Source organism: Terrapene carolina, unplaced genomic scaffold (genome assembly GCF_002925995.2).
Source record: "Terrapene carolina triunguis isolate 2854851 unplaced genomic scaffold, T_m_triunguis-2.0 Scaffold68, whole genome shotgun sequence".
Classification (NCBI taxonomy): domain Eukaryota; kingdom Metazoa; phylum Chordata; order Testudines; family Emydidae; genus Terrapene; species Terrapene triunguis.
In genome coordinates, this window is record NW_020664419.1 from 24,167,149 (window position 1) to 24,191,942 (window position 24,794).

Sequence of the window (24,794 nt, forward strand, 5' to 3'; positions counted from 1 at the left end):
TATTTTTGTATTTTAGGTACTACTGTAGCACTCATTATCCTAGCTTTGGGATTTTTGCTGTCAGCTCAGGTCTCACCTCGAGTCACTCTTAACCCAACAGATCCTTCAGGTCAAAATTCTACTTGCACAAATTACAGGTGAGATTTCATGATCATTTGTTTTTTAAATGTCTTCTGCAAGATTTCCCCCAATTTCTCAAGTGTTGCAACCCTATTAAAACACATAATGTTAATATTCAATGAGTGCAAGGCTCTGAATAATTTTTTTTAATGTAAGGGAATGTGCTTGCTGTTACTAGTCTGTTCATAGACATTACACTGCTCCACAACTATGAGCTCTCCCAGAGAACATTTGTGCCCCTTGCCCTTTATTTTACTGTTTTTTAAAAAAAGGGTTCTGTCTTTTCAAATAGTGATAATTACAGACCCATTAATGATTAATTCAAAACAGACACGATCATGTTAACCTTTATCGATGGTAAATTGAACTTGTACTTTCATAGATAGCTCGCGTCCAGTCTTTGTTTCAAAAGATGAGTCATTTATTTAGAATGTTTTTCTAAAAAATATTCTATAATGTTCTGTATTTTGAGTTTTTGTTCACTTTTTTTCTCCCCTAGTAAATAAAATATCGAAACTGGTAAGATAGCAAAAATTGTGTCTTTCTGCATACCAGAATTTAGTAAAGACTAAGCATCTTCTGACTTGACTTACCTATTGATATGCACAGGATAACAGTCTATAGCTAGTCTTTATCCCTTTGGAGACTGCAGTCTTGTATATGAGCTCTTCAGCATTCATTTGGCTGGCAGGCTGGAAAATGTCAGTGTCCCATTGAGAAAAGACTAGTTAAATGTGACTGAGCTCAAATGCTATAAAGGCTGAAACAATTCTTGTTCCAATCCAGAATCTTTGCTTGACAAGTTAAGACTGCAGTACAAATGAGTCTTGTGTTTATTCTAGAAATGAGTTAATTGAATAATTTCTCAAACACAGTAAATATCCATGCAATTCAGTGTGCAGAATATTTGGGCACTAATATTCAGTTGTCTGTCCCTGCTATCTGCTATTCTGTCTCAGCAGCAGAACACAGGCTGATCAATTATTTTCTCCAGACTCTGTTTGAATTCTAATAAACTAACAGTGGATAACTAACTCCTAAGAGATATAGGAGGATTGTGGTGATGAGGACCTTCCTAGTGGGACCCTGGGAATGGGAGGGGCAGGTCTAATTTCCCCAAAGATGTCAGAAGAGGTGGCAAGAAGTACATTTGGCTGCTCTTCATACCCCAGAAGTGAGTCTGGGGAGAGGAACCTCATAGCATCATGGGGAGTAGGTAGGGTTTGGGCATCTTTGAGAGAAAGTGTAGAACAGATGGTGATAATCAACTTGAATTCAGGGCTTTGGATACCATCCATATATTAGATCCCTGAATGCAAATATCATCCCTTTATGTGTTCACTACCTCAGCAAAGAGTACATATACTACTTTGCCTGGTTTTGATGGTTACCCATCCTCTTTCTCACATGGATCTAGTTAAGAGATAGAAAAAAAGAGTCTCCCAAAAAAATGGTCACTTTGTAGGGTGTGGAAGGAGATTAACAGTGAGATGCCACAAGTATCCATACTAGAACCTGTGCAGTCAGATCTGTGTTTGTCATTTGGAAGAGAGGTGAACGGTAAGTGGTGCAACATTTGCAGATGACAAAATTATTTAGGTTAGTCACATCTCAAGACTATGAGGTCCTTCAAAAGAACCTAACAAAGCAAAGTGATTTTCAACCTAATGTCAGATGAAATTTGATGCAGGCAGATTCCAGATAATTCCCATTTGGAAGAATAATTTGAATTACTTGTAAACATTGTTGATTTTGTAATTAACTGTAACTGATATTATTGTGGACATCTCAATGTGCAGTTGTGGGCAAAAAAGCAAACAAGATGTTAGACTATTAAGAAAGGGATGCCATTATATGAATCAATGGAATGTTTTCATCAGAATCTTTCAAAAAGTGGATATTAATAGAAGAGGTCTAGAGAAGGTGGAAAAAAAGGATTAGAAGTAATGAAAAACATCCATATGTGGAGAGATTGAAAAGACTAGAACTGTCTTTGCATAAAGATAATAGTGAACATGTTAGAGGTATATGAAATAGTGACTGGAATAAGAGAGAATGTCTCATGTGCTCCTATTTGTATTCTTATAGCACAATTACAAGGAGACACACAATTAAACTAAAGACAACAAAATTAAAACTAAAAAGCGGAAATGGTTTTCTACACAACACATAACTTGTGGGCCTCAGTGCCAATAATTTAGCAGAATTCAAAACAGGATTAGACATTTGTACAAATAACCAAAATGTCTACACTTATATAGAATAAAATTGTATGTGGGATATCAATCCTCTTGACTCAAGTCATCAGCATACCACTAACTTCCTGAGATTAGAAAACCTTCCCTCATAAGCATGTTATCCATAACTGTGAATTTGGGTGTGGGGGTGGGTCTTACTTCCTCCTCTGAAGTATCTGATATCTGCCATTGTCACTCACAGTACCATGAAACCTCAGAGTTCCTGGCTCCTCCAACGAAGACAATAGGAATAGAAAATTAACATTTTTAGTGAGTTTTCAAGTGAAGAAAAAGCAATTAAAAAAAAAATTTGGTCTCCAGTGGAGTCCCTGGAGGAGTTCAGCTCCAACCTGTCTCTGTTCCAAACCTTTTAATCCACAAGTACAGAATCCAGGAGAACAGCTTCTATCTATTCTATGAAGTCTATTCCTATAATAGACTTCATACATAGACTTCACACTTGGTTCTACTCTGAAAAGTGGCTGTGTTAAAATGGCACCTTGTTACTGAGTAGCTTTGCTTCCTGTGTATTCAGAGTCCTATCACAGGACTTCACTGGTTAAAATAAGTTTTAACTGCCTCCACTCCTATTAGAAATGCAGAGCAGAAGAGGGAACTGGACTCTATTCTTTCCCAATTAAGAACATAAGAGTGGCCATACTGGGTCAGACCAAGTGGTCCTTCCAGCCCAGTATCCTTCCAACAATGGCTGGTGCTAGGTTCTTCGGAGGGAATGAACAGAACAGGGCAATTATCAAGTGATCCATGCCCTGTCGTCCAGTCCCAGCTTCTGGCAGTCAAAGGTTTAGGGACATGCAGACCATGGAGTTACATCCCTGACTGCCTTGGCTAATAGATGGAGGATCCCTGCAGGACAGCTGCATCAGTATCTCTCATTGATTAGACACCTCATAAGTAATAAGGGGCTCTTAATAGGTGTTTCAAAAGCAAAAAATAACAGGACTTCAGGAAGGGTGCCAGCCATTAATGGAACAGCCTTGTAGCCACACTGGAGAACTCAGAGGCACTTTCAAAAATGCCCTCAGTTAATGGCCATGCATGCAGGTATTGAAGCTAACCATACCCCACCTAATGTTGACCTAGAGTTGGCCTATGAAGCTAACATCCAACTGTGGCTACATCTACACTGCCAAAAAAAACCTGCAGCAGCAAGTCTCAGAGCCCAGGTCAACTGACTCGGGCTCGCGGGGCTGGTGTTGTGAGGCTCAAAATAGCAGCATAGACATTCCCACACATGTTGGAGCCTGGGCTCTGAGACCTATCCCCCTCACCAGGCGTCAGAGCGCAGGCTGGTGGAAAGTCGACACGATATTTTTAGCCTCGTAACAAGAGTCTGAGTCAGTTGGCCCAGGCTCTGAGACTCATTGCTGTGGGATTGTGGGTTTTTTGTTTTGTTTTTGTTTTGCAGGGTAGATGTACCGTAAGTGTTGGAAGTAAGATGCATGTTGGTGTGTGGGTGTGTTTCTGATACAGTCTATAAAATAGTAAGTTGAACAAACTGTCTTATCCACATATTCTGCTGGGAAACAAAACTTCCCTAGCACTGTACAGATTATGAATATTTTTTTTTTACGTTTGCACGTCTGTTTTGTAGGATTGAGTGTGGTGTCTATAAAAGAAACCTAAATACTACTGCACATGTCCCATTTGTCTGCTGATTGGTAAGAGCTGTATTCCCCAGCTCATCTTTTACAGATATTGCTAGGATAAGATTGAAGGTAGAACAGACTTAACCAATAAAAAACCCACAATTGCTTTCCTGACTGAAAAGTAATTTCCATGTGTGGGTGTTTTCTCTAAGGTAGCTTGGGGACAGGTGTCACCCCATAGAAGAGCTGTGCCAAACACAGATACTTGCATTTGGTTTAAGAACAGAAAATATCACAATCATTAACTGCAAAAATAATAAAGGAGCAAAGGGATTAAACTGCTTTGGAGTGTAAATCAGTGCAGAATTTGACCTTAGTCCTTATTTACAAGGATATGGTGGAAATGACATTCATATAAACTCTGGCAGGCTGCATTGTCCTTTAAATTCGACTTTCTATTCATAGATGGAGCTGGGCCGGGGTCATATTGGAAAAAATAAAAAGTGTAGGTCGCCTCTCAAGCTCCTTCCTCAAATTCAAGTTGGCTCACAAACCAGGCTTCACTCACATAAGATGTCTAAAGAAAATGTCATTTACAGATCATCTCTCTTCCTACAATGATGCATTGCTCAGTAGCAAAATCAATATAGACTGATAGGACTGGAAGGACGAGAGGTCTTCTAGTCCAGTCCCCTGCACTCAGAGCAGGACTAAATATTATCTAGACCATCCCTGACAGGTGATTATCTAACTTGCTCTTAAAAATCTCCAATGATGGCGATTCCACAGTCTCCTTAGGCAATTTATTCCAGTGCTTAACCACCCTTCCAGTAAGGAATTTTTCCTAATGTCCAACCTAAACCTCCCTTGCTGCAATTTAAGTCCATTGCTTCTTGTCCTATCCTCAGAGGTTAAAGAGAACAATTTTACTCCCTCCTCCTTATAACAACCTTTTATGTACTTAAAAACTGTTGTCATGTTCCTCATTAGTCTCTTCTCAAGACTTAACAAACCCAATGTTTTCAATCTTCCCTCATAGGTCATGTTTTCCAAACCTTTAATCATTTTTGTTGCTCTCCTCTGGACTTTTTCAAGTTTGTCCACATTTTTCCTGAAAGGTGGCACCCAGAACTGAACGCAATACTCCAGTTGAGGCTGTATCAGTGGGGAGTAGAGCGGAAGAATTATTTTTCATGTCTTACTTACAACACTCCTGCTAATGCATCCCAGAATGATGTTTGCTTTTTTTGTAACAGTGTTACACTGTTGACTTATATTTAGCTTGTGACCCACTATGACCCCTCAGGTCCCTTTCCGCAGTACTCCTTCCTAGGCAGTCATTTCCCATTTTGTATGTGTGCAAATGATTGTTCCTTTCTAAATGGCGTACTTTGCATTTGTCCTTATTGAATTTCATCCTATTTACTTCAGATCTTTTCTCCAGTTTGTCCAGATCATTTTGAATTTTAATCCTATCCTCTAAAGCACTTGCAACCCCTCCCAGCTTGGTATCGTCCGCAAACTTTAGAAGTGTATCTTTATGCCATTATCTAAATCAGGGGCCTAAACCCAATTTACCTTAGGGCCAGGGCCAGTGCTCAAATCCTCCCAGTGGGCCAATAATGTCACTCATGTCAGCCAGAAGCTGCCCCCCAAAACTCCACCCCCCAAAAAAATCTGTCCCCCACCTGCCTAAGACTCTGGGAGGGAGTTTGGGTGGGGGAGGTGGTCTGGGGTAGAGGGTTGGGGTGCAGGCTCTGGGAGGGAGTTTGGGTGCAGAAAGGGTGAGAGGTTGGGGTCTGGGGTGCAGGCTCTGGGATGGAGTTTGGGTCCTGGGTGCAGACTCTGGGCTGGAGCAGGGTGTGGGGGTGCAGGAGGAGGGGGTGGGGTTGCAGGCTCTGGGAGGGAGGAGTGGGGAGGGGTGCAGGCTCTGGGATGGAGTTGGGGGGCAGGAGGGGGTATGTGGGGAGGGGGTGCACGCTCTGGGAGGGGGTGGGGTTGCAGCACTTACCGGGGGCTCTGAGGCGGGGCGGACCGGGGGGCCTCCCCGGGCTGCTGCCCCAGGCACCGCCCCCACAGCTTCCCATTGTCCGCAGGGGTGCTCGGGGCAGGGGCAGCACACGGAGGCACAGCCCCGCCTCGGGGCCACAGGGAGGGGCCGGCAGACACGTGGAGCGAGCAGGCAGATGTCGCTCAGCTTCGCTGCTTCTGGGGCCCCAGGCCATTGTATATCGCCTGGGGGGCGGGGAGCGCCCGGGGCGGCAGGTGGGGCCAAGGGAGAGACCCGGCCCCAAAACCGCTGGAGACCCACGGGCCACATTGGGGAGGTTCACGGGCCGCAGATGGCCCGCGGGCCGAGAGTTTGAGACCCCTGATCTAAATCATTGATGAAAATATTGAACAGAACCAGACCCATAACTGATCCCTGTGGGATCCCACTCGATATGCCCTTCCAACTTGACTGTGAACCACTGATAACTACTCTCTGGGAATGGTTTTCCAACCAGTTATGCACCCACCTTATAGTAGCTCCATCTAGGTTGTATTTCCTTAGTTTGTTTAGAAAAAAGTCACTCAAAACAGTATGGACATCATCAAGGCTTCAGAGAGAGGTTTATATACCAGAGAGCAAGTTAGCAGTCTCCAAAAAATAAATTGGCTCAGAAATAAAAAGGTTTAAAATGAACTAACCAGATTTGGAAAGAGGTCGAGGTTCAGTAACACATGTTAGCTCACTGCAATATCTTTCCCAGATCTTAACAAACCCTTAGAAAATCAAAGATCCAGTGGCATGAGCACACCATCCATCTCTTCTCAGGGAAATAGACCCAGCTTTTGACAGCCATTATTGTTATTTTGTTCCATTTTTCAGTCTCTCTTTTCTTCTTTCCTTCATTTGTCTCTCCTCCTTACTGTTCTCTTTTGTTTTTCCTTGACGGTTTGATCACCAGGTGCAGAAGAAATAATGCAGAGTTACCTTTTGCCCAAATAATGTTTTTGTGCTTAGTACTAGCTGCAGTTTGAAACTGACAGTGGTTGTGTCCATCTGTGTCAGATTAACTTTTAAATACAAACATTATTTTACCTCTGCATTTGGCACTGAATGAATACTGTGTTCAGTTCTGGTATCTACAGTTCAAGAAGGAGGTTGATAAATTGGAGAGAGTTCAGAGAAAAGCTGCAAGAATAATTAAAGAATTAGAAATCATGCCTTATTGTGGCGGAATCAGTTTACCTTAACAAAGAGAGAGTTAAGGGGTGACATGATCACAGTCTGAGTACCTTCCTGGGGAACAAATATAATAGAGGGCTCTTCAGTCTAGCAGTTAAAGGTATAAAACAATGTAATGGTTGGAAGTTGGAGCGAGACAAATTCAGACTGGAAGTAAGGTATACATTTTTAACAATGAGGGAAATCAACAACTGGAACAATTTACCAAAGGTTAGGGTGGATTCTCCATCACTGGAAATTTTTAAATCAAGATGTGGATGTTATTCTAGAAGATATGCTTTAGTTCAAACAAGAATTATTTGGGGGAAGTTCTATGGCCTGTGTTATACGGGAGGTCAGATTAGATGATCACAATGGTCCCTTTTGGCCTTGTAATCTATTAATGTATCTATGAATGTAACTCTTCAGCTCACATCATTGTGGGTACACTATTTCAGTGCAAGAACTTTCCCGTTCAGTTCCTTTCAGAACTAGTTGCCTTCAGAGTTCATTTAAGGTAAAGGAGCCAATCTGCTGTACCCAGCACACAGATATTGTGGTGTTCATCCTTGCCTGAGTCATCCTCACACAATTAATCTTCCTAATCTCATCAAGCGAGTATGCATCACTGACTAAGATGAAGGCATTCATGCTTAATAATATTATACGTTAGTTCTATTACACAGTTAATAGCTCTAAGTATTTAATAGTAATCAATAATTGTATTTATAAAGCACCCACACACACACAAGCTCTCTGGGTGCTGAACAACAATCATAAAAACAAATTTTCATTAAGTGAAAAAGAACATATGTTTGAGTTCAACAATAAAATAGCATTGTCTTTAGTCTTTTGGAAAACCCAGCAAAACAAACAATTTAAATTTGTTTTACCTGGAGTTCATACTTTGGTATCCTGTCAGTGAGCATGGAAAAAAATAGCTATTGGAGCTTACATCTGCCCCAGCTAACCCAAATTCATAGCTATGAGTTATTTACAATGCAGTGATCAGGATTTGTAGAGCTGTGATATATAGATATTGCAGACCTCGTATCCTTTAAAATATTATTCCTGTTTTATTTTTCTGATATTGAAGAGACAGCGCTGCCAGACATCCTAATAACTGAGAATTACAGTGATAAACACAGGGATTGCTTTCCTCTCCAATGCCCAAAAGAACTAAAAGTAAATTGAGGGACAAATCTTTGTTCCAGAATACTTTTGCCTGCTCTAGTCAAAATGTAATTAAAATTCTAGTGAAGAGCTCATGCTGTAGAACTGAAGAATTACCTTAGTACAAATCCGGAAATTGGTTAAGTAGGAAAAGCCATTTCAGGTGTTGGCATTTAACCTTTTGCTAGCATGTTGCTGCTCGAAATCAAACCTGATACTGTAACTTTAAATCCTAGGGGGCAGAAAGGTCCATTTCAGAAGAATGTGTAGGGCATTCTGCCTATTAATAATGAAAGTTGTGTGCAAAACTCCTTTCACATCACACTGAAAACACAGAGCTTGATAGCTATCCATTTAAAACATCCTGATCCAAAGGCCACTGAAGTCAATCGGAACCTTTCCATTGACTTCAGTGGACTTCGGGTCAAGACCTGTATAAATGGGGGAACATCCAGTTATTTCCCCTATTCAATAGAATATCTCTTACACTTTCATTTTCATTCCCTAGGAGTTATTTTTAAAAATGTTAATCACAAACAAGGGTTACAAAAGTAATACTCTAAAGGTAATTTGTGAAACCTCCATATGTGGTATTATTATGGTATACATGCTCTGCACACAGGAACGGAGCCAGGGGTTTTGGCGCCCTAGGCGGGGGTCCTTCCGCGCTGCCGGTTGTCGTCGGCAATTCTGCGGCGGGGGGTCCTTCCACGCTCCCGGTCTTTGGGGCACTTCAGCGGCGGGTCCCAGAGCGAGTGAAGGACCCGCTGCAGAATTGCCCCGAAGACCGGGAGCGCGGAAGGACCCCCCGCCTCCGAATTGCCGCCGAGGGTGGCAAAATGCCGCCCCCCCCAAATCCTGGTGCCCTGGTCGCCTAAATGGAAGCGCCGGCCCTGTCTGTACATTTTAGTCACGAGAGGGTGACTTTATACATGTGAGCAGATCTGATATTTTGTCCAGCAGAGGGCAGTGGAATGCTCTTTCTGTGTGTGTGTGTGTGTGTGTGTGTGTGTGAAAGAAAGGTCACAAATGTGTGTACATTGTATAGATACTATAAATGTGTTCCTATCAAAGGCCTCTGTACAATAAATTCAGTGGTTGTAATTATGTATTTACTATTTATATTACCATAGCACCTAAGAACCCTAGTAATGGACTAGGACTCTATTGTGCTAGGCACTGTACAGATGGTCCATGACTCAAAGTGCTTACACAAGCAAGAGACAACTGATGTATTCAGACAGAAGGTGGAGCACAAGGAAACAGTGGGATAATATTGGTCAATATAATAGGCAGTAGTCTGAGCACACCAGCTGGCTAACCATTGTCAAGTTTGTTTTTGTAGACATCACAGCGAAGAAGGGTTTTGAAGATGGATAATGAGTTAGTTTTGCAGACTGTTATAGGGAGTTCCTCCCAAGCATTAGGGGCATCATGGGAGAAACCAGGAAGATGCTTTTTTGAAAATTTAACAAAGGGGCAATGGAGGCTGGCATCATGGGCCAACTGGAGATAGGAGCAGACATCTTCATAGTGAATGAGAGATGGTACATAGAGTGGTGATAGGCTGGGAAGAGCCTTGAAAGTGAACACAAGCTGTCTATGTTTGATGCAATAGAGAAGGGAGAGCCAATTCAGGGATGCAAAGAGAGGGGCAACAGGCTAGGACAATTATCTTTGCAGCAGCATTCTGGAAATGAGCAAGGCAAGATTGCATTTGTCAAGGCCAAGGGAAAGGATGTTGCAGTAATTAAGATGCGAGGCAGTGTGAGTCAGGACAAGAGATCTAGACGTCTGAGTGAATAGAAATGGCCATATCTTTGAGGTGTGATGCAGAAAGAATCAGCAAGGTTTATACATTGCTTGGATATGAGGACCTAGAAGGAGGTCCAAATCAAAGATAATGCTCAGGTATGGGGCTGAGTGACAGGCAGGATTGTAGTGATGTCCACAGTGATCAAGAAAGGAGGAAATGAGGAGGTCGTGGAGTGGGAAGATTAAGAGCTCTGTTTTAGCCATGTTGTGCTTGAGCTGACAGCTAGACATCCATGAGGAAATGTCAGAGAGCACACCGAGAACTTAGTTGGACAGAAGGAGACAGGTCTGGAGTAGAAAAAGTAGGTTTGAGAGCCATCAGCATAGAGATGGTAGCTGAATTTGTTTTGTGGATGAAATTTTGAAGAGATAAGGTACAAAGGGAAAAGAGAACCAATTATAATAACTGGTTATTTGTATTACAGCAGTGCCTAGAGGCCCTAATCCTGGATCAGAGGCCCATTGTGCTAGGTGCTGTACAAAGACAGCCCTTGCCCCAATTGCTTACAGTATAACTTATAGTCTGTTCAGAGTTGTTAATATATTACTTTTGAACTGCATGGTCTCCAACTTACTATAATAGCTTTTTCTTATTCCATATGTTTCATATTGCAGATGGTAGCCTCCATCATGATTCTGTGACGTTCTGCGCTGTGAGGGAGATAGACTTCACAATCAGATAGATCTTTTCCATTTTTAACTTGTATAATTTCATGTGGAAATATTTGGAGACGTTTGGGGAGATTTATTAGGAATTTGGGGGGATTGTAGGGAAGTTGAGTGGGTGGAGACCTGGAACAGGAGCTCCTGGATTGGCCAGAGTAAAATCAGGACATAAGTCTATGGGAGGTGGTGTGGTTTGGGGGGACTGGGGCTTGTAGTGGATGTAAGAAGTAAACCAGGGCTGAAAGATATTTTTTCAGAGCAGTGGCAGAATTTGCATTGGCATGTGAAGGAAACTACAGCTTGCAGAAGGGGAGTTGGGGAGGAATGTGGGGATTCTGCTGAGGTGGAGAGGAAGCAGGAGAGGGGCTGAGGTCTGAGAAGGGGATATGCATAACTTTCCAGTAGGTGACCTGGAGCCGTGTATATCTTCCAAGTGAGCATCCTCACCTGCCATTGAAATCAATGAGAATTGTAGGTGCTCACTAACCTTCAGGAAGGGCTCAGCTCTTTACTGGACCAAGATCCTTGTAAAGTTTTAAGTGAATTAGGCATGACTCTTTACCTTATGCTCAGGGTTTAACTGATCGCCATATTTGGGGTCGGGAAGGAATTTTCCTCCAGGGCAGATTGGCAGAGGCCCTGGAGGTTTTTCACCTTCCTCTGCAACATGGGGCACGGGTCACTTGCTGGAGGATTCTCTGCACCTTGAGGTCTTTAAACCACGATTTGAGGACTTCAATAACTCAGGCATAGGTTAGGGTTTGTTACAGGAGTGGGTGGGTGAGATTCTGTGGCCTGCGTTGTGCAGGAGGTCAGACTAGATGATCATAATGGTCCCTTCTGACCTTAAAGTCTATGAGGTAAAAGCCACACAGCTCTTAAGCTTCACAGCAGAACTTCTTAAGGTGTACAGGGGAGAGGTTGCCTTGTGCAGACATTTTAAAGTGTGTAGGACAGTGCCATTGGTGTCTAACCTAGCACTTCCATAGTATGGAATATCGAGTTTAAAATGACTTAAGAAAAAAAGAATCCTAGGAAATTTCATTAGAAAACAAAGTTGAAAGTGTTAATAATAATAATAATTAATGGAGATATCCTATCTCCTAGAACTGGAAGGGACCTTGAAAGGTCATTGAGTCCAGCCCCCTGCCTTCACTAGCCGGACAAAGTACTGATTTTGCCCCAGGTCCCTAAGTGGCCCCTTCAAGGATTGAATTTACAACCCTGGGTTTAGCAGGCCAATACTCAAACCACTGAGCTATCCCTCCCCCCTAAGATTAAGATTAAGGTTAAGATTAACCCCCCTAAGGTTAAGATTGCCCAGTTAATCACTCAGAAGTAAGAAAATGAGAAAATTACGGTTGCACCTGGAGTCTTAACTCTTCCCCTCCTGCACCGTTATGTTTGTTAAAATACATGATATATTATCCTAATATTTTGTATAATTTTAGGTACACAAGTGTAATTCCTTGAAGAACTGGGTGCTTTTCTGTGCATGCCAAACAACCCTGTGATTCCTTGGCTTTTGACTGCTCAACAGAGCAACTTTAACATTCTCCCTGTGTTGCTTTTTAATGGAATTTAATCTAATTAAATTTAAATATTTAATTATTTAGTGTCAAGATTTAGGTTAATCTTTGGAAGCAACACAGGGATAATCAGAAATACTAAGTATGTACTAATTTCTTGCCTGAGGTAATTAAGGGAAGTAACTGTATTAATGGGGTTACGTGACCGGAGCACTGCCTGCTGCTACTTATAGAATGCTTTGCTCCTCTGGGTGGGTGACTCTGTACTCTGCCCATGTGGTAGGATAGTACAAAACCATATATTAACTAAATAACTATTAAGCCCAGAATAGATTTTCAGGCCCTGTCTTGATTTTCTTAACCAGACAACAAGAGAATATTAATATTGTTCTGTAATTGGTCTTTGGAAAGGATTGATGAGGATAAAAGAATTCAGAAGACAAAGTTGAAAATTCAGCATAAACTGTACAAATCACTCAGAAATCTTAAAATAAATCAAAACTGAACAACCCCAAAACTGAGGATCAGAGCAAAAAAACCTGGACAATTCACTTGTCAAAAAGAGAAATGACATCCATAGAACAAGCTGCCTGAAAAAAGGCCTTTACTGCTAAGTCATCAGGGCCGGCTCTGGCTTTTTGGCCGCCCCAAGCAAAAAAAAAAACGGGGTGGCCAGAACGGCAAAGTAAATAAATAAAAAAAAACCTGCAGCGCGGCCGGAGCGCGGGTGCAAGGGGACCGGCTGGCGGGGGGGAGGGAGAGGGAGCGGGCAGAAGAGAGAGAGAAGGGGGAGGCCAGGGCTACAGCGGGGGCACTGCCACGCGGCCCCTCCCACTGTGCCGCCGCCTGCCGCGAGGGCTCCGCTCCGGTCGGCGGGGAGGGAAGGAAGAGGACTGCCCTGCAGCGCGCTCTGGTTCTCTGCGCCGCCGCCGCCCCCTACAGGGCGGCCTGAGCAGAACAAACAAACAAAAAAAAGCGGCCGTGCCTAGGATTGGGCAGAATGCCGCCTCGAACAATCTGCCGCCCCAAGCACCAGCTTGCTCAGCTGGTGCCTGGAGCCGGCCATGTAAGTCATGCCACAAAAAACAGGCATTGTACAATTTGCATTTCAAATTAAGGTGCTTCTGAGGCACATAGAAAAGCCAAACTGACAAGGACTTTGCAAAAAGTTCATGCATGAGGTGTAATGTCTAACAAATACAAGTACAGAACACCCTAACCAGTGGAAAAAAGTGAGGAAAGAAGCAACTGCAGAACTTAAAATGAATAGTAACTGAATCCTACTCACCCTTGGAGAATAGGGAGATACAGTCACTTAATCTCTAGTTGAACTAAATTATTTATTTAATGGTAGAAAAATCCTATCTGAGTAACAGAAAAGCTGTGTGCAACAGTCCCCAACAGGCACTCTCACAAGTGATTTCCCATTGTGAAACAGCATTCTCCAAAGCTAATTTCATAATAAAATAAAAGCTGCTTCCAAATGATTTTCACTTTTAAAGCTGTAATATTTAAAAACTGAATGGTTGCCTTTTTCTGTTGCAAGTGTCCTAAGCGGTGAATGGCTTTTCAATTTCTAAAGATTTTTTTTTATATATTCCTTCCCCTTTTCTCCCTAGATTTCCTCTCCCTCCCATCATTCCACCCCATTCTTTGTCCTTCTCTTCTCTCTCTTATCATTTCTACCCTTCACTTTTATTCCCTCCTTTTGTGCTTTAAAGGCCCTCAACACATGTTGAGTGCTATAAAGAAAGTCAGCTCAGTTGTCAAATCTGTTTGGCTAATTCTTGTTCTGATGAGAACATAGTAGCATTGGTTAAAAAAATTTCCCCTGTTACAGCCACAGTCTTGGAATCCAGGTAATATAAGGGCCCCAGTTATACCTGTCCATGAACCATATCATCCCCATCACAGACACCTGGCTGAAAGGGAGTCCCCAGTGGATGTAGCCAGTCCCTGTGGCTCTCTCCCTGCAGCCACTTGGGTATGAGGAGTGGCAGGTGCATGCTGTGCTCCAGCTGATATATGGCCCTTTGGGGACCATTGCCTGATGGCACAAGTTAGGGGCTAGCACAGAAAATCAGGGAGCTGTAACTGGTTGTTCTCATTTTGACCCCTCTTCTAGGCCACCCTGGATGGCTGTGTGGAAGAGGGGAGCCATCCTTTATAGGCAGAACCAGTGAGGCACCTCTTCTGCTCTCCCAGGGGCTCCCACAGCCTGCTAGTGATACAAGCATGTGGTTATTGGAGTAGCTGCTGCAGCACAGGGACAACAGCTCCACCTGATCCTGGCTTAGATGCAAGCTGTCTAGGAGGTAGAACTCTGCAGAGAAAAGCCATTTTGTTTCACAGAGGGTTTCAGTATTTCAGAATTTGGCATTTCCAGGCTCCTGCTCCTAGTCATCCCACCTGGCAAGCTGAAGGGAAGCCAGGAGCCTGCAAACCCTGACTAACCTGGAAACCTCAGCACTCGAGAGCTGTGTCTTCCAGGTTCCCAGTTCGCCATCAGACCACCAGGCACTCTGATGAGGAACTGGAAGCCTTGGGAACTCTGTTCTGTGGCAGCACACCTGGCGAGTTCTGTGGGAGCTGGGATCCTGAAAGCCCTTGGAGTCCCACTACATGGCAGCCTGGGAGCTTTGGAACTTGGGAGTTGGGGCTTCCAGACTCTCTGCTCCATCTTAACCTACCAGGCAGGCTGCCGAGGGGCCATGCCGGCAAACTAGCAGGCAGCCAGGCAGCTTTCGAAACCTGCCTGGTTGGCACGGTCCTGTTGCAGCTTTGTTGAAAATGGAATCGTCTCCATGAAATGTTTTGATTTCAACACATTGGCTTTCTCTGATGAAAAAAAGTTCCATTGGAGAATTTCTGACCAGCTGTATTCTGGAGCATCAGTGGAAGGCTGTTGTGAAGATGGCCCCGCTTTGTCGCCTCCCCAGTGCTTTAGGTTAAAAGAGAGGAACCCGTTCAGGGAACACGTTTCAAACTGTAATCAAATACTAGTTTTCTTCTTAATACAGTTACCCTTGAGGGCTACAGTGTAGCGCCTTGAAGGCCTGTGGTTGGGCACCACTGTTCTGTGGGTGGGGTTGAATACGTGTCAAGGGTTGTAGTGTGTATTTGCAATTCCTTGGGAGTTGAATCCATGCACACAGCTCTGGCATACATTTGAGTATTCTTTGGGGTTACTGGTGAAATGCTGGGGGTCTATACTGATATCTACTAAAGCAATAAAGGTTATGATGGGCACAGTACTTTTTTGTATGTTATGTGTAAGCCACATCACTGTGCCTACATACATAATATGTGAGTAATATACTATATGACATAAGGTTGCAAGACCATTTCCATTTTAAGATCTCTTTAAGAACCTCTTCTATCTTTATTACAATAACTCCTTTTGGCCTGCAAACTTTTAGGTATATTCTGTGCCAAAGTGATTTTTATGGGGCATAAAATTTAAAGCAAACCATCTACACAAATTCAGGGTGTTAATGCTCTTAATTTTCCCTTTCTCTTCCTCATCCACTCCTTTCAGCCCAACTTTCCAATCCCTTTTTACTTTTTGTTAACTGGTATAGCTTAGTCTGCTGTACTGTGAAAAAGTTTTAATATACTAGAGATGGTGTATACCAGGGGTCAGCAACCTTTCAGAATTGATGTGCCGAGTCTTCATTTATTCACTCTAATTTAAGGTTTTGTGTGCCAGTAATACATTTTAATGTTTTTAGAAGGTCTCTTTCTATAAGTCTATAATATATACATCCCTACCTCGATATAACGCTGTCCTCGGGAGCCAAAAAATCTTACCGCATTATAGGTGAAACCGCGTTATATCAAACTTGCTTTGATCCGCCAGAGTGCGCAGCCCCGCCCCCCCCCAGAGCACTGCTTTACCGCGCTATATCAGAATTCGTGTTATATCGGGTCGCATTATATCGGGATAGAGGTGTAACTAAACTATTGTTGTATATAAAGTAAATAAGGTTTTTAAAATGTTTAAGAAGCTTCATTTAAAATTAAATTAAAATGCAGAGCCCGCCCGGACCGGTGGCCAGGACCCGGGCAGTGTGAGTGCCACTGAAAATCAGTTCGCATGCTGCCTTTGGCACGCGTGCCATAGGTTGTCTACCCCTGGTGTATACTTTCAAGAGATACTGGAATAAACTACTCGACTTTACTCAGTCTTGATGTTGGAAAAAGCTATAAATTATCTTCCTAGATGCAATCAGTGCAAAAATTCAGCTTCTCCAATAACACAGTGCATGGAGGAATGCAAAATGTTCTGAAACAGCAAGTCACCTGCAGTACCTAAAACTTAATTGTAAATTACACCTGAAAAGGCTTTAAGTCTTTTATCCACTAGATTTCTAGTTTTCCTCTGACACAGACTGATCTTCCCTCAAAGACTTACGGTCAAACCCTGACACAATGTGAATTCATGTAACTCATGGAATTCATGTAACTCATTTATTCATGGAACTTCTGGTCCAAGAATAAATGGCTATTCAATGGTAGTCATTTGACTTTCCATTGGAACACAGCTCAAGGCTACAAGCAGATGAAATAGAAAGAAATCATTAAGGTGGTGCTTCGGGCAAGCCACGGAAAAGAACTCTGGTCTGTTTTTACAAATTTATTTAAGCTGTGCTAGATAACTGTAGCCTCTGAAACAAGTTGCTCTTATTCTATTTGCTCTCCACTGCAGTTCAGTTGAGTATGCTCACCAGAGCCTGAGTAACAACTAAACTGGGAATCACATGAGAAGAATCTGGAGTCAGTAACTGAAGCTTGCTATAATTTTCTTGTTTTGTTCTTTCTGTTTGTTTTAAACACTTTTAGTTTCACATACCACAGCTTGATGATCAGTGGGACCAGGACAGATTGGTAGTTTACCTAATATTCAGTACATGGAAAGACTCATTGCAAAGCACAGAAGTCCAAGAAGGCAGAACTATCTGTTCACCCAATTAGAAAATAGTGTGGCCGTAACCAGGGCCGGCTCCAGCACTAGCTGAGCAAGCTGGTGCTTGGGGCGGCAGATTGTTCGAGGCGGCATTCTGCCCAATCCTAGGGCGGCACGGCCGTTTTTTGGGTTTTTTTTGGTTCTTGTTCTGCTCCGGCTGCCCTGTAGGGGGCGGCGGCGCAGAGGACCGGAGCGCCCTGCAGGGCAGTCCTCTTCCTTCCCTCCCTGCCGACCGGAGCGGAGCCCTCGCGGCGGCAGGAGGCGGCGCAGCGGGAGGGGCCGCGTGGCAGCGCCCCTGCTGTAGCCCTGGCCGCCCCCTTCTCTCTCTCTCCCGCCTGCTCCCTCCTCCTTCCCCTCCCCCCCCCCCCGCCCGCCCCCCCCCCCCCCCCCCCCGGCCGCCCCGCGTTTTTTTTTTTTTTGCTTGGGGCGGCCAAAAAGCCAGAGCCGGCCCTGGCCGTAACTCCCTTGTCGCTTTGACACTCCCTCATTCATGGAATAAGAGAGTCAGATGCTTTATCTGCAAATTGAGCATTCTTTCGCTGCATAATGTAGTGATAGGGCGAATGTAAACTTTGTGCAAATTGTTCTTAGAGGACCAACAGAGAAATCACATACATGACTCTTTGTAACATTTTATGAACTATGGCAAACAGGACTGTGCCAGGGTACACTTGAATCTTTGTGGCTATATCACCTTATTCTGTGATCACACCAACTCTTACAAGCTAAGCAGCCAGAAAAATTCAACGGGAGATCTCAAAGGAACACTTGGGTGCTGCAAGAAGTATCATTAATAATGTGGGAGATAGTGCTCTTTTTTCTGAGTTAGTACTGAACCAGGGCTCATGCTGTGGCTCTTAATATCTCTCCTTTGATTCTTTGTCCTTGCACACCACAAAGATGTACAGATGACCTGCGACATAGAAAGTGGAAAGGAGGAGGATAGGGTATCAGTAGCAGAAAACTACGGGCTGTAGCATAAATACATTTTTGAAATCTCATGGCATGGCTAGAAGCAGAACACTAATTTCCAGAACAGTTCCAGCTAGTAGGCAGGATCTTAGATACACAGTTGCTGTGGTGTCTGAGCTCTCTGTTGGTCTACTACACCAATACGCTCAGATTTTCTGCATCTGTGATGGTCGATTCTGCGTTCAGAGTGGACAAATGTGATATCTTCTCTGCTTGAGCTTCTGCCACCCTGAATCCTTGAAGGGCTGGACGTGCTTGGGGAGCTTCTGGCCGCAACTTGCATTTTGGACCCACATCCATCATGGCTGATGAGAGCTTGTGGGAAGGAAGCATTGGTTCACTGTGGGTGGAAATGATGGTCAGTTCCCCCCTTGAGAGAGCAAGGTTCCATCACCTCTTATATAAGTTTTTATTACATATTTACTAAAGAAAACAGCCCCGTATTTTCACAGTCTTGCCTATTATTGCCCTGTTCCTACCCTATTATTTTAGGATGCTAGAAGGCAAGGGGCAGATAAGGTAGAATATTGTGTGTTTTCTTTCGATTGAGAAGAAATGAAAAGTACCCACAGCAAAACCACTTTGGCAATACAAGTAAATCCTAATTATCGGACTGGCTTGGAGAACGCATCTGGATTTTATATAATCAAGTTTCAAATGAGAGTTTATCTGTACTTGAAGTACATGGAGTTCCTTGACTCCTTTCAGTCTAGCTTTAGGCCTGGGGTATGGCAGAGTCTGCAGTGATCTAATTGATGGTTGCTCTCATCACAACAGGCCATGATCAAGAGTCCATGCTGATTTCTTCAGCTCTACCAGTTGCCTTTGATACTGTGCATGAAGACATCTGATGAGCTGTCTGATCTAGTGGTCAAAGCAGGAGTCAGGCTGGGTCAGATATCAGGAGGTCAGAGTCTAAGACAGGCCAGAGGGCATACCAAGAATCAAGTGTCAGGAGGCAGGCAGGGTCAGGTTACCAGGCGATCAGAAGCAGGAGAACCACAAATCAATAACCAGAGTCAAGCCCGGGGAGCAAGAGTGGGAGCGGAAGCAGGAGCAGGAAGCACTAGGCTCACAGTCCAGAGCAAGGTGGTCCCTGTTGCATGGACAACTTCCTGTTCTTGTGCTGGATTTATATAGACTTTGTGGACCAGTCAGGACCCCCAGCATTCTGCCAGTCAGGTACCAGGACTGGAGTCTTCTGTCGAGGTTCAGCTTTGCCTTAGCAATTGTTAGCAAGTTGCTGTGTGGCAGGTTGGAGCTTACTAGGCTCCAGATTTGAGACCCATGGTCCCTGACAATGATGGCCATTGGCATTTGCAGGGTAAGGTTATGTGGAGTTGTGGGCAGTGGACCCAGGGGGCTAGCCTAGGGCAATTCCTCATCTGCCCCAAGGCTTTCTTGTGTGCCCTACTACAAGGTTCTGTTCTTTCACCCTCCTGTGCATTGTTTTTGTGAGACGCTAAAGGAGATAATGAGGTATTATATGGTGTGGTGCCATCAGTATGGGGGGTGACATTGAGCTTTACATCTCTTTATTATCCTTCCAGGACAAGGCATTTTTTTGTCTTTCCCAATGTCTGACTGTTGCTTGGATCTGAGACATGAACAGGGGATATGACTGAAGTATTGTTAGTAGGTTATTGAAAATGTCTTGACTATAATCCATCTGGAAGAGATGGTAAATAGGATAACTGCTGCTTAATAAAGGGGATTTGGCCCTCTTCTGTTACCAGGGTTTGCAATCTGTGGGTCTTGTTTGTTTCTTGCCTGTTTCTGGTGCTTGGATGCCAGAAGTGACCAAGAACAATCTTGTACAGAAGCACTGAAATATTTCAAGATATATTAGACTTTAAAGCCATGACTTTGGGTACGTCTATACTTACCTCCGGGTTCGGCGGTAAGCAATCGATCTTCTGGGATCGAATATCGCGTCTTGTCTAGACGCGATAAATCGATCGCGGAAGTGCTCACCGTCGACGCCGGTACTCCTGCTCCGCGAGAGGAGTAGGCGGAGTCGACGGGGGAGCCTGCCTGCCGCGTGTGGACCCACGGTAAGTACTTTGTAGTTCGACCTAAGGTACTTCGACTTCAGCTACGTTATTCACGTAGCTGAAGTTGCGTATCTTAGTTTGAACTGGGGGGTTAGTGTGGACCAGCCCTATTACTATTATTCTTTAATTGTTATTTTATTAGCATGGAACTCAGGTAGCCACATTATACATGTGACTTAGGCACACACAATTGATTTATACAGATTATCCCCCAAAAGCGACAAGGTATATTTTAGAGAGTTCAATATTTCCAATTTTACTGGGAATATTTTTTATGTCCCTCTCCCTGTAAAGTCCAGTGCCTTAGTTATTGTCAATCCAACTGTACAGAGCTGAGAGAGAGCCATAAACTTTTCTATATCTGGACATGTCACAAGTTGTAAAGTCTGATCTCAGGCATTTTCAGAGCTAGAAGTGAATGCAGGATCCCTTCGGGAAGCTGGGAATTTCTCCTCCCAGTGGTATAAAGCACCCATTTCCATCCATGCAGGCTTCAAGATATTGAACTTTGAAGTCATTACATTTTTAGTTATAAAAATACTGGTACAGGACTGAGAAGTTACAGAGGTGGATGAACAATATTATCCTCATTTTTTCAGATGGGGAAACTGAGGCACGAAGCTGTTAAGTGACTTACCTCACGCAGCGAGGCAGTGGCAAAGTTAGGAGTAGAATCCAAGTGTCCTGACTTCCTGTCTAGTATCACATACGTTTGACCACATTTCCACCCAGAGCCAGACCTAATAAAAGGAAAGAAAAATTCTAGAGACGTATGGAGCCCCTGAAGTTCTGTTTCCCCTAATTCTGGCTCGTAAGTGATTTATTCAGATGAACTGGTGGGGCCTGAATGGTGGTTCCTCGTCCATTTCATCTGTCTCTTCTGTCTTCAGCTGAAGTCTCTCGCAGGCCTCGGAATCTGTTTGACTGCTCTAAGGTAGCTTTTATTTGGTTCACTCACAGTTCTCCTCTGAGACCTCTTCTACCCCTTCTTTTTCTCACCACCCAAAGAGAGTATTTACACAGGTAACTTTACAAGTTTTATCATTATATGCCAGGTAGTCCTAATGACCTTATACCCAGAGAGAGAAGATTGAATGGTTTGTACTATCATAGGCCTGAGGTCCTCCATTAACTTATTCAGTTGTCCTTTTCTGTATTTTTTTATGCACTGCAATTGATGGTTTATACACGGTTTTAAAAGAGAAATGTTTTAAATGAAATAATTACAATGCGCTTCTCTCCTCCTGCGTGTTTGAATTTTGTAATAACTTGTTTGTTAGAGTACCTATTGGGTTCCGGGAAGTTAGTTACTCTAACAAATAACTTGTTTGTTAGAGTAGCAAGGCAGAGAGGCCTCCCTCTGAGCTGGAGAGTGAGGGACCACTACACTCTCCCTGGTGGGTGGAGCCAAATCCGCCCCACCTCCCTCGCTGGAAATACCAGGGCGGGACAGGAAGTATAAAAGGAGAGCCCTGGAGCTCAGTAGGTGCTGGGCCACGGGAGAGCGGGCGAGAGTAGACGTCTCTTCCAGGTAGCAGAGTCCTGTGCAGGATCCCAGACCAGCCCCTGGGTGGACCAAGGCCTTGCTGTCAGAGGAGACAGAAGACCCCAACAAAGAACTGCACTTGCCCCGCCTGACTGCGAGGCAACAAGACCAAGCCGCCACTCAACAGAGCCTCCGTGACTAAGGGTATGTCTACACTACGGGATTAATCCAAATTTATATAATTCGAATTTTGGAAACAGATTGTATAAAGTCGAATGTATGCGGCCACACTAAGCACATTAATTCGGCGGTGTGCATCCATGTACCGGGGCTAGCGTCGATTTCCGGAGCGTTGCACTGTGGGTAGCTATCCCATAGTTCTTGCAGTCTCCTCCGCCCATTGGAATTCTGGGTTGAGATCCCAATGCCTCATGGGGCCAAAAACATTGTCGCGGGTGGTTCTGGGTACATCCTCCCCCCTCTCCAGGGAAGCAACGGCAGACAACTGTTTCACGCCTTTTTCCTGGGTGAACAGTGCAGACGCCATACCACGGCAAGCATGGAGCCCACTCAGCTTAAGACAGCAGTCATGAACATTGTAAACACCTCGCGCGTTATCGTGCAGTTTATGCTGAACCAGAACCTGCAAAACCAGGCGGCGAGGAGTAGGCTACGGCAGCGCGGTGGCAAGAGCGATGAGGACATGGACATGGAATTCTATCAAACAGCGGACCCGGGTGCTTTGGAGATCATGCTGTTGATGGGGCAGGTTATAGCCGTGGAACGCTGATTCTGGGCCCGGGAAACAAGCACAGACTGGTGGGACCGCATAGTGTTGCAAGTGTGGGACGATTTCCAGTGGCTGCGAAACTTTCGCATGCGTAAGGGCACTTTCATGGAACTTTGTGACTTGAAACTTGCTTTCCCCTGCCCTGAAGCGCCAGAATACCAAGATGAGAGCAGCCCTCACAGTTGAGAAGCGAGTGGTGATAGCCCTGTGGAAGCTTGCAACGCCAGACAGCTACCGGTCAGTTGGGAATCAATTTGGAGTGGGCAAATCTACTGTGGGGGCTGCTGTGATGTAAGTAGCCAAAGCAATCACTGAGCTGCTGCTACGAAAGGTAGTGACTCTCGGAAATGTGCAGGTCATAGTGGATGGCTTTGCTGCAATGGCAATAGATGGAACCCATATCCCTATCTTGGCACCGGAGCACCAGGGTACCCAGTACATAAACTGCAAGGGGTACTTTTCAATGGTGCTGCAAGCACTTGTGGATCACAAGGGACGTTTCACCAACATCAACGTGGGCTGGCCGGGAAGGGTTCATGACGCTCGCGTCTTCAGGAACACTACTCTGTTTAAACGGCTGCAGCAAGGGACTTCCTTCCTGGACCAGAAAATAACCGTTGGGGATGTTGAAATGCCTATAGTTATCCTTGGGGACCCAGCCTACTCCTTAATGCCATGGCTCATGAAGCCATACACAGGCAGCCTGGACAGGAGTCAGGAGCTGTTCAACTACAGGCTGAGCAAGTGCAGAATGGTGGTAGAATGTGCATTTGGCCGTTTAAAAGGTCGCTGGCGCTCGTTACTGACTCGGTCAGACCTCAGCCAAACCAATATCCCCATTGTTATTGCTGCTTGCTGTGTGCTCCACAATCTCTGTGAGAGTAAGGGGGAGACCTTTATGGCGGGGTGGGAGGCTGAGGCAAATCGCCTGGCTGCTGATTATGCGCAGCCAGACACCAGGGCGATTAGAAGATCACACCAGGAAGCGCTGCGCATCAGAGAAGCTTTGAAAACCAGTTTCATGACTGGCCAGGCTACGGTGTGAAAGTTCTGTTTGTTGAAAACCCGCCCCCTTGATTGACTCATTCCCTGTAAGCAAACCACCCTCCCCCCTTAAATCACAGCTTGCTTTTAAAGGAAATAAAATCACTATCATTTAAAAATCATGTATTCTTTATTAATTGATTATAAACATAGGGAGAGAACCGACAAGGTAACCCGGATGAGGTTTGGGAGGAGGATAGGAGGGAAATAAAAGGCCATTGAAAAAATTCAGTATAATGACAGCCTTTTGGTTGGGCTGTCCACTGGGGTGGAGTGGGAGGGTGCACGGAGCCTCCCCCCCCCCCCCGCGTTCTTACATGTCTGGATGAGGAGGCTATGGAACATGGTGAGGGGGGAGGGAGGTTATACAGCGGCTGCAGCGGCACTCTGTTATCCTGCTGCCGTTCCTGAAGCTCCACCAGACGCCGGAGCATGTCCGTTTGATCACGCAGCAGTCCCAGCGTTGCAGCCTGCCACCTCTCATCTCGAGCGTCCCTCAGGACCTCACGTTCACTGGCATCTTTCCTGTACTTAGATACGGTTGCCTTCCACTCATTCAAATGAGCTCTTTCATTGAGGGTGCATTCCATTATTTCCGAGAACATCTAGTCTCACGTCCTCTTTCTCCGCCGCCTTATCTGAGATAGCCTTTGGGACGGAGGAGGGAGGCTTGAAAAATTTGCAGCTGCTGGAGGGATGGAAAAAAGGAGAGAAGTTTTTAAAAAGATACATTTTACAGAACAATGCTTATACTCTTTCACGGTGAAAAACACTATTCACATTACATAGCACATGTGATTTCAGTACAAGGTCGCATTTTCCATCTTAATATTGAGTGCCTGTGGCTTTGGTGTTAGAGATCACAGACGCAGAGCCGTGCAACAGAATTCGGCTTGCCATGGTAAGCCATTGTCTTTCGGCTTCTGCACCCTCCTTTCCCACATACCAAGCAAAGCCCGTTGACTGCTGCGGTTTTCCTGTTAACCTTCAGCAGCAGAAAACAAACTAACCCCCCCCCCCATCCAATTCTCTGGGATGATCGCTTTATCCCTCCCCCCACTGCGTGGCTGGTATCAGGGAAGATCCTTGCAGAAACCAAACTAACCTCCCGCCCCCCCCCC

At 44.5% G+C, this 24,794-nt stretch overlaps 1 protein-coding gene across 1 annotated transcript in view; it reads left to right on the top strand.

The window, feature by feature from the left end:
- Positions 1–24,794, top strand: part of SLC2A13 (solute carrier family 2 member 13) — a 331,334-nt gene that overhangs the window by 231,652 nt on the left and 74,888 nt on the right. The window contains exon 6 of the mRNA XM_024216061.2: positions 17–137. Coding sequence (XP_024071829.1) covers positions 17–137 — 121 coding nt within the window. The remainder of the gene's footprint in view (positions 1–16; positions 138–24,794) is intronic.